This window comes from Benincasa hispida, chromosome 3 (assembly GCF_009727055.1).
Source record: "Benincasa hispida cultivar B227 chromosome 3, ASM972705v1, whole genome shotgun sequence".
NCBI lineage: Eukaryota > Viridiplantae > Streptophyta > Magnoliopsida > Cucurbitales > Cucurbitaceae > Benincasa > Benincasa hispida.
Window position 1 is genome coordinate 6,406,033 of NC_052351.1, and position 11,021 is coordinate 6,417,053.

General features: G+C 32.7%; 1 protein-coding gene and 1 non-coding gene across 2 annotated transcripts; both read left to right on the top strand.

Moving 5' to 3' along the window:
- Positions 1 to 2,998: 2,998 nt before the first annotated feature.
- LOC120072627 (ubiquitin-like modifier-activating enzyme atg7) lies at positions 2,999 to 7,546 on the top strand. The gene is made up of 14 exons (XM_039025046.1): positions 2,999 to 3,283; positions 3,682 to 3,899; positions 4,004 to 4,195; positions 4,286 to 4,340; positions 4,430 to 4,524; positions 4,697 to 4,886; positions 4,978 to 5,083; positions 5,162 to 5,306; positions 5,375 to 5,533; positions 5,632 to 5,820; positions 5,908 to 6,090; positions 6,172 to 6,287; positions 6,447 to 6,606; positions 7,256 to 7,546. Exons 1-14 carry the CDS (start codon positions 3,148 to 3,150, stop codon positions 7,433 to 7,435), a joined length of 2,124 nt encoding a protein of 707 aa, XP_038880974.1. The 5' UTR covers positions 2,999 to 3,147; the 3' UTR covers positions 7,436 to 7,546.
- Positions 7,547 to 7,923: 377 nt separating this feature from the next.
- On the top strand, positions 7,924 to 7,994 carry TRNAG-GCC. The gene has a single exon. It is a non-coding gene; the product is annotated as a tRNA-Gly (tRNA).
- The last annotated feature ends 3,027 nt before the right edge of the window (positions 7,995 to 11,021 follow it).

The window sequence follows — 11,021 nt, forward strand, 5'->3', positions numbered from 1 at the left end:
CAATTGGGATAAGTGTTAAACATCTTGTAACTCATGTTACTACACAAAATGGTTTAGCATAATCATTTATAAAATATTTGCAATTAATTGCACGATCATTACTTATGAGAGCTAAGTCTCCTTCATCTGTATGGAGACATGCTATTTTGCATGCAGTATCACTTGTACGCATTAGGCCAGTAGCTTATCATAAGTACTCATCATTACAATTAGCTTATGGTCATGAGCCAAATATTTCCCATATGAGAATTTTTGGATGTGCAGTATATATTCCAATTGCTCCACACTAAGGTGGGTCCTCAAAGGAAGTTAGGAATATATGTTGGATATGATTCCCTATCAATTATTAAATATCTTGAACCCTAGATGAGTGATGTATTTACTATACGATTTGCTGATTATCATTTTAATGAGAAAAATTTCCAACATTAGTGGGAGGAATTAAGAAATTGGAAAAAAAAAATTACATAGAATGCATCGTTATTGTCTCATTTAGATCCTTATACAGATCATTGTGAACTTGAAGTTCAAAAATAATTCATTTGTCAAAAATAGCAAATCAATTACCAGATGCATTTATGGATGCAAAGAAAGTAACTAAGTCACATATACTAGGTACAAATATTCCAACAAAAATTGATATCCCAACACAACAAGTTGTCATTAATGAATCTAGAACACGCCAAAAGCGTGGTAGACCAGTGGGTTCCAAAGATAAAAATTTTCGAAAACAAAAATTAATTAATAGTGAAAAAACTTTGATTGATGATGTAAATACCCATGTAGAAATCCTTGACATGACTAGTGAGGAAGGTGAAATGCTTAAAGATAATAATGAGATTTCAATGAACTATGTTATAACAGGAAAAATAACGAAACTGAACTAATTTAATTATTGACAACATTTTTTCGTATAATGTTACTCTTGATAATATATTTGAAAATGAGGATCCTAAATCAAAATCTGTTGAAAAATGTCGACTTAGAAAAGATTGGCTTCAGTGGAAAGAAGCAATCGAGGATAAATTAAATTCACTTTCAAAACTTCAAGTTTTTAGACCAGTAGTCTAGACACCAGAAAGTGTTAAACCTATGGGATGCAAATGGATATTTGTGAAGAAAAGAAATGAAAATAATGAGGTCACAAGACATAAAGCAAGATTAGTTGCGCAAGGTTTTTCACAAAGACCTAGTATTGATTTTGAGGAGACGTATTCTACGGTGATGGATGCAATTACATTAAGATATTTAATTGGCTTGACTGTGTATGAAAGTTTGCATATGCATCTTTTAGTCAAAGCATATTTATGGATCTCTTGATAATAATATTTATATGAGAATACCAAAAGGATTTAAGGTACTTGAGACGTATACATCAAATTCTCGAAAATGGTATTCAATAAAGTTACAAAGATCACTATATGGATTGAAACAATCAGGACGGATGTGGTACAATCGTTTGAGTGAATATTTATTGAAAAAAAGATATCAAAATAGTCTGATATGTCCGTGTGTTTTTATAAAGAAACCACAAATTGTATATGTTGACGACTCAAAGGTAATAGAATATCTTAAGAAAGAATTTGAGATGAAAGATCTCGGAAAAAAAAAGTTTGTCTTGGTTTGTAAATTGAGTATTTAGTAGATGAAATATTTATTCATCAGTCAACTTATATAGGAAAAATTTTGAAAAGATTTTATATGGACAAAGCACATCCATTAAATATTCCAATGGAAGTCCGTTCATTGGATTAAAGAAAGACATATTTCAACTTCGAGAAGATAATGAAGAACTTTTTGGTCTTAAAATACCATATCTTAGCGCAATTGGTGCACTTATGTGTCTTTCTAATAATACAAGATCGATATTGAATTTTCAATAAATTTATTAGCAAGATATAGTTCTTTTCCAACAAAAATACATTGAAACGGAATTAAGTGTATACTTCGTTATCTCCAAGAAACAATTGATATGTGATGGTTTTATTCAAATAAATCAAATTTTGATATAGTTGGTTATGTAGATTCAAAATATTTATTTGATCCACACAAAGCTAGATCTCAAACAGATTATCTGTTCATATATAGAGGAACTTCTATATCATGGCGATCGGTGAAACAGACCATAACGGTCAATTCCATAAGTCATGCTAAAATTCTTGCAATTCACGAGGCTAATTGAAAATGTGTATGGCCAAGATTAATGACTCAGCACATTCGTGAAACATGTGGCTTGTCTTCTAATATAAATCTTCCAACAATATTATACGAAAACAACACAGAACAAAGCATATTTTACCGAAGCTTTTCTACACTCATGATCTTAAAGAAAATGACGACATCACTATAAATTTGCTCAAAAGATAACTTAGCAGACTTATTTACGAAGTCATTAGTGCAACTTTTGAAAATTTTTTGCACAATATTGGAATGCGGCAACTCAGAGATCTTAAATGATATTTTCATGAGAGGAACAAATATATTGTTTTTTTTAGAAATATGTATTATATGAAATATGTACTCTTTTTCATTCACTAGTGTTTTTTTCCATTGGGTTTTTCCTAATTAGGTTTTAACAAAGCATATTTCATATATATATGTGGGCATTTAAGGGAGAGTATTATAAATATTATAGAAAATAAGTGCTCATTAAATGCTCTTGCTTAGTGTTCATTGACCATGTGTCATGTCCCTATTTTCCAAAGTATTATCCATGTGTCTTGTAAATACTCCTTATTAGTATCTATGTAATCCACCTCATACTTGCTAAATTTTCAATAAATAGTAGCCTTTATTGGGCAAATTCCATACAAATGGGAGAAAGTGGAGAAATTTGAGAATTTTCCCATTTCTTATGTTGTTAATTTATATATTATGTTTTATTTATTTTATTATTATATTATATTTATTTTAATATTATATTTTATTATCATCCGTAACAAAGAAAAACTTCTCTCAAATTATTTATTTTGTAAAAGAATAATAAAATAGAATTAAAAAAACAAAATTACCGAAGTTCCTCTGATAGCCTCGCTCGTTTGGCCAATTGTACGACAGACGGGAATCTACTTCGTCTTCTTCTTCTTCAAGAATTCCCCCAGACCCCATCGGCTTCTACAGAGAAAATTGAGTGAGAAGAAGAAGACTATGGCCGCTAACCATAAGGGATCTATATTGCAATTCGCACCATTTCAAAGCGCAGTGGACGAAGGATTCTGGCATAGACTCTCTTCCTTGAAGCTTAACGAGCTAGGCATCGACGATTCCCCTATCCCCATCACTGGTATGTTTCTTTTTCTTCTTGTTCTTTCTTTCTTTCTTTCCTTTTTCTTTCTTCTATGCGATTCCCAGTTACTCGCGACCAGCAATTATCCTATAGATGGTTTCGGATTTCGGATGATCTTGTGACCAAAATTAAGGTTCTGACGATCAATGAAACTCAAACTCTTTAACGAGGAAGGAATGTTGGTTAACCAATGTGATTAAGTGGAACAATATATTAGACAAGTATACAGTTTGAGTTTGAATACTTTGTGTTGGCATCCTTAAAATTATAACTTCTGAAATACGCGGTTGATTTTGGTTATATCATGACGTTTTTCTCTGCAAATAAAAGATACATAATTATGATCACTATATGTTGTTTATGCACACAAATAATCCAGAACCAACTCCTTGTAGGTTTCTTTGCACCTTGTTCACATTCTCAAGTGTCAAATCATTTGATACTTCTATCTGAGTCATTGCCTGCCAAAGTAACGAGGGAGTCATCGGCACCATCAACTACTAAAGGCAACAGGAATAGATGCTCTGTTCCTGGAACTCTATACAATACAAATACTGTAGAAAGCTTCCATGCCCTTGACAAATTAAGCTTATTAAAATCTGAAGCAAAGAAGGTATATTACGCTCAAATGATTTTCATATCTTGGTACTGGACGTGGGCAGTGGTAATGTCAATTTCTTGTTTATAATAAGTTCAGTTTTACATTGTTGTGACTAGATTTGGGAGGATATTCTCAGCGGAAAAGCTTTAGAGGATAGTTCAGTACTTGCAAGGTTCCTTTTAATATCCTTCGCTGACTTGAAAAAATGGAACTTTCACTATTGGTTTGCTTTCCCTGCTCTTGTTCTTCATCCTCCAGCAACTGTAGTTGAACTGAAACCTGCTTCACATTGGTTTAACTTGGAAGAGGTATGCTGGATTCTTACTATAATCTATATTCTGTTGTTAAGAGTTCGAAGAACTATTTTGATCTCTCTATTTTTTTGTTTTATTACATAGGCTGAATCATTGTCCACAGCTTTTGGTCAGTGGCGCAGCTCAGATTTAACTTGTGGTAGGCTTGGATTCCTTCACCTTTTCGGAGATTTGTAAATTACAAGGCAATTTTTGGTTCTTTACTGTCTATTTTGCATCTTGCTGCAGACATACCTTTTTTCTTGGTGAATATTGATTCAAGTTCTCAAGCTATCATTAAGCATCTGAGAGATTTTGAAACCTGCCAAAACACTGGGGAAAAGGTATGTTGGGGTTACAATTCTAGTCAGTGAGGAAATAGCCAAATAGTTTTTCACGTCTTTTACTACAGAGACGGTTCCACTGGGTAGTTTGGTGATTCATATTGTTATGCCCTCCCATGACCATAAATTATTCATGAAACTTTCTTATAGCTAGATTAGTCTTTTTTTGCAGCTACTTTTTGGCTTTTATGACCCTTGTCATCTTCCAAATAATCCTGGCTGGCCTCTTCGCAACTTCTTAGCTCTAATTTACTCAAGATGGAATCTGAAGTCAGTTAACTTTTTATGCTATAGAGAGAACCGTGGTTTTCCAGATCTTACTTTGTCCCTTGTTGGTAGAGCCCTGATTGATGATCCAAAAGGTACTAGAAGAAATTTGTAATGGCACTAGCTTTATCTCTACTTGCCCGCAAAGTAGCTCAACTAACTCTCTCTCTCTCTCTTTTGCTATAGGGTTGAGAGATCAATGCTGCATGCCTAATGCGGTTGGATGGGAACTGAACAAAGGGAAGAAATGCTATAGAACTATTAACCTTGCAAAATCCATGGACCCAACTCGGTATATTTTTATGCACCTAGCATTTTGGTTGAGGAAGATGAGGTCCAAGTTATTGAGTAATATGTATATTGTTGACAGGTTGGCTATATCAGCAGCAGATTTGAATTTGAGACTAATGAGGTGGCGTGCTTTGCCTTCTTTAAACATAAACGTCTTGTCTTCTCTCAAGTGTCTCTTGCTAGGGGCAGGTACTCTTGGATGTCAAGTGGCTCGTATGCTTATGGTGAGTGCCTTGTAGAAAGTTGTGGTTAAGTTTCAGTCTATTTCTTAACAACGGCACCTTATTTGTAGGCATGGGGTATACGGAAAATTACACTAGTTGACAGTGGAAGGGTAGCCATGTCTAATCCAATGAGGCAATCACTTTACACATTGGAGGACTGCCTTAATGGTGGTGACTTTAAAGCTGAAGCAGCAGTTAAAAGTCTCAATCGAATTTTTCCCGCCATGGTAAAATTTGATGCATGACCCCGACAGAGAGAAAACTGCCTCAATTTATCATTTAATTCATTTTTGTTTTGTTTTTCTTTTAAATAAAAAATACATAGGAAGCTGAAGGTGTTGTGATTTCCATACCAATGCCTGGGCATCCTGTTCCAGATCATGAAGCAGCTAGCACGATTGATGATTGTAGAAGACTTGATGACTTAATTAATTCTCATGATGCAGTTTTCTTGTTGACTGATACTAGGGAAAGTAGGTGGCTTCCTACACTTCTATGTGCCAATACAAACAAGGTATATTTTTTGTCGAACAAGTTGTGTGCATACTGCATAGGTTTCTCCCTACTTGGTGTCTCAATTAAATCTGTTTCTGATTTGAAGGTTACAATCACCGCAGCTCTGGGGTTTGATAGTTTCTTAGTTATGCGCCATGGAGCTGGTCCTTCTGGTTCCTGCCATGACTCCATATCTCAAACTAATATAGCTAACCTTTCCTTAAGTGCTACAAACACCAGGCAGAGATTGGGCTGTTACTTCTGTAATGATGTTGTTGCACCTATTGATGTAATTTATCTTAAGCTCATGTGATGTATTTTGGTTGATTTATTTGTTTTGTGTTTATTCTCGAGTTACATGCTCTTGCAGTCAACTGCCAACCGGACATTGGACCAGCAATGCACTGTTACTCGCCCAGGGCTTGCTCCCATTGCATCAGCTATTGCAGTTGAACTTCTTGTTGGAATTTTACATCATCCTGAAGGGTAAGTCCTCTCAGACAGTGGTGATAAAGGCTTGATATTTCTTTGTGGCTTGACTACTGAAAAGATGGTGTGATGGTTGAAGTCGAGTTAATTCAAATTCATTCGGAGTTTCAGAGGTGCTTGAGCCTGTCTTATTGATCTTTACTTTAAACTGTACAGAATATATGCTGAAGGTGAACTTTTGAACTCTGGGATTAATGGAGCTTCTGAGCAGCCTCTTGGTATCTTGCCCCATCAAATTCGAGGTTCCCTCTCACAGTTTTCCCAGATGACACTTGTTGGCCGCTCATCGGATAGTTGTACAGCTTGCTCCAGCATGGTAAGTTGTGCTGCTCATTTATCCCATATTTCTTATTTGTTCCTTCACAATTACATTTTAATTTTAAATTTCTTATTTCACTTTGGGTTGAACATTGACGTTTAACAATTCAACTTCATATTACTTTGGATACTTGAATAGTTCAAACAGTTCTGTTTATTAATTTATTCTAATGAGTATTTAATGCAAACGTCCATGTGAGAATTTCTTCAAACAATATCATTCCCCACCTAAACTCTCGAATCATACCTATTCAAAGAATTATTAAATTTATCTGAAGTTGTAACGACTATAACTCACAACCTTACTTGAATAGGATCTATTCTATAGGTTGTACAACTGTGTCCTTGAGTTCTAAATTGTAATGACTATAGCTCAAGTCCTAGAATACAGCCGTGTAGGAACAATGATGTCAAATATGTAGAGAGTTTAAGTTTCTGAACCGGTGAATTGTGTAAGATGATCATTCAGTAATAGTCTAGAAAAAGGGAAGAGGGTGTAAGCCTAAATCTGTTTAAAGTTTCTTCTCACTTTTAGCTTAACCTGTTTCATTTTGAGGAAGATTAAGGTTAACAGGTTCAATCCTTGCATCTTCTTGGGTTACTTTCCCCTCCTTTTAATATCAATGATTTATGGTGAAATTCTGCAGGTAGTGTCTGAATATCGGAATAGGGGCATGGATTTTATTCTTCAGGCGATTAACCATCCAACTTATTTGGAGGATTTGACCGGACTTACAGAGTTAATGAAATCAACTAGCTCTTTTCAACTGGACTGGGACAATGACACAGATGGTAGTGGTGATGATGATGAATGTATCGAAATTTGATACAAACTTACATCTTGTATACTATATTCAATCAATTCAATAACATTTTTTGTACATAAATACTGAAGAAATCAAATTCCAAAATTTGTATGTCTTCAATTTTGCTGGTTAGATGGTGTGTGTGAAATCTGGTTGCTTGCAAATGGTTATTTCTTGGCTGAATACATAGTTATCTCTGGTATTTTCTATTCAAATTTCATTATCTATTTACTGAAACGCGAAATGATAATATGATATCAAAACATCATATATTAATCGAGTTGGAATTGGAACTAATTCCTTTTTAATTCATACATAATTATTATTTTTAATGTTCAGTTATGTGCATATAGGATATCGAGGATGAAATCATATTTTAACATATTTCATTAATATACAGAAGTCGGAACAGCCCAACGCAACGAAATGTCCACTTTTTGCTCTCTTTAATTGAGGGCATGGACTCTTCAAGTTGTTATAAGCATAGCAAAGGAGGTATGCCTCAACAAGCACCAGTGGTCTAGTGGTAGAATAGTACCCTGCCACGGTACAGACCCGGGTTCGATTCCCGGCTGGTGCATTTCCATTTTCCTTTTTCTAAATTGATTTGGGGGTACTTTCGTAGTTTGATTTTTCTTCTGGACTTGCCACTCCGTGGTTTGGTTTTCCATTTCATCTTCATATTTTTCGATAAAAGGGAAGAAGGTGAGGCAACACAACTAAGTAATAGCAATAATTAAGGTTTTTACTTTTTTTTTTTTTTAATTTTTTATATCCGTGAATGTCTGGACCAGTTTATGCACATTTCGACTAATTTCACGGAACAACTCACCTAACTCTTTAACATCTAGGTATAAAGAAAATTCGTAGAAAATTAATTTCTAAATAGGTAGCAATAATTAAGGTATTAAAATAGCGTAACTCAAATGACAAAAAGAAGATTTCAAAGATATAATGATAACTCCAAATCCATTTATGACATAATATTGGCCACAATAATTGCAAATTTCCAAAAGCCATAGCTGATATCCATTGAGGGGTTGGCCAGTTGGGTGAATTCCGCGCCTCCTTAAACTATATTTGTATTCCTTTGGACGGTCCTTCAAACATCCATTTTCGAGATTTCAATGGCTGCTTTCTTTCTTAGAACCAACATCGTGCAATTAGGCCTAATAATGGTTTGAATCTTCCTATACCTTTTTGTTTTTTTTTTTTTAATTTGAATTGCAAAGTCAAATTGGGTAACTTAAAAACAGGAAGGTTGAAAAGCAATACAATGCCTTTTCGTGGAAAATTAGGGTTCTTAAGCTTCCCCATCCCAAGTCTGAAGTCTTTCTCGTGTTTAATCATTCGCTAGTGGGCTTTATGAATATCACTTTCTGTTTCTTTTCTTCTAACAGTTGTGTGTTATGAGACAATTATCCATTTCTACACCCCAGTTTTGAATGGGTGAATAATATGGTCAAATCAATTCCTCAATTGATTTAACCATATGCCTTCAATTAGTCAGTTATGGCTAAAATAAAATAGATGAATAATTCAGAAATTAAAATAAAATGACAAAGGCAAGAAATACAATAATTTTGTTCGAAAACTCTAAAATGATCGATAGAAAATCATAATCCACTAAAAAAAAAAAAAAATACTCCACTATGCTCTTTTTTTTTCTTTTTTATAGTATTTGAAGTCCCTATATCTATCCTTTGTTAGTTTCATACCATTTATTCTCCTCTGATATTTCGCATAATTTCCACAAATAATAGTAACCAATGCTTCTATTGAAAAGTTCAAATTGCAAATAATAGTACTAATAAAAAATGATCTATAACACAATTGTTCAAAATTACACAGAGAATATCAACAATAAAGAGAACATGATTTGAGATTTAAAAAAAAAAAAAAAAATTGTTAAAAATCACTTTTAGTCCCCAGAAACAATTTAATTCCAAACTTTGGTTTGTAAAGATTTAGTCTCTATACTTTTAATTTTGTAACAATTTAGTCCATAAATTTTACTATACAATAATCTAGTTCTTGAACTTTAAAATTTGTAACAATTTAGTTTCTATCATAGAAATTAATGTTAAGGTTTAATGAGATTTCATGTATAAATAAACCGTTATTTAGAGACTTAATATTTTTACAAAATATAAAGTTTACGTCATAAAGTATGAAAAATTGACATCTAATTTTGATAATTTTTTTTACGTTGGGGACTAAATTGTTACAATGTCGAAAATACAATGACTAGATTGTTAGTAATAAAGTTCGAAGACTAAATTGTTACAAAATTAAAAGTATAGGGACTAAATTGTTACAAATCAAAGTTCAAGGATTAAATTATTACTTTCATAAAAGTTCATGGACGAAATTGTCACAAAATTAAAAATATAGAAACTAAATCATTACAAACTAAAGTTTAAGGACTAGATTGTTATCTTAATGAAAATTCATGACCAAAAATGTTTTTTAACCCTCTTTTTTTAAGTTATTCTATAGACATCTAAAGCAATTTCCATGTTGAAGCTATACCAAATTATAACTACCCATTAGATAGAAACAGAAATTGGCAATTGATCTTTATAGTGAACTCCAACACCAGACATTGACATTCTAAAATTAGACAGTTTTTTTTTTTTTTTTAATTTTTTAATTAATTAATTTATAAACACATTGATTTTATTATCTGGGATGAAGTAAAATAATATTTGGAGATTAGGTCTAAATAAATAAAAATAATAATAAAAAGAAGTAAAACATTTATAACATGCATGTGTCATCATACAATAAGAAAAAATTGCATCCCTTTTAATAAGTTAGTTGCGACTGTGGCACACCTCATAAAAGCACCATATTGCACTTTTCGGCCGTCCCTTTTATTTCAAAACATCACTTATTCGGATAAACCTTACTCTTATAATTTAAATTATTCGATGAAATTGTCGTAATGTATTGATGAATCTATAAGAAAAAGGGTAAAAATACTTTTGAAATTGTATTTCAAGGTCAGTACTATAATCTAATCTTCAACGATTATTTTGAACTAATTATACAATTATCGTGAAATATTATTTCATGGTTATTAGATAATATGTAAAGTTCATAATCTACCTCCAACGATTATTTTGAATCAGTTGTATAAATTATCACGATTTGATTGAATATATTTTAATATTTTTTCGTCTCTATTTATCTGACACGTGGAAAATTGGGAAGCTCTCCGAATGAAAATGATACACAAAGAAAATCGAAAGTAAAGAAGGTAGTGGAAATATGATGTGGGGATAGGCATTGCAATTTGCAAAGAAAAAAGTGTATATCTCTCTCTATTGCAAGTCCACCCACATTCATACCAAACATTTTAGAGTGGTCAAAATTGGTGATTAAAATGTCAAACATTCTTCCCACTAAAATTTCTTATTAGTGCCCTAATATCTATATAATCCATTCATTTAAGATTTTTTTTTGGTAAAAGATTATCATAAAAATATAGTAATCTTAAGCATACTGAAAACATGATTAGGGAAAAAAAAATTAAGACCCTAAAAGATATATTTGATTGAAGCCTAATGTGCGTATGAAGAGATATTCTATACTCTTTATATAT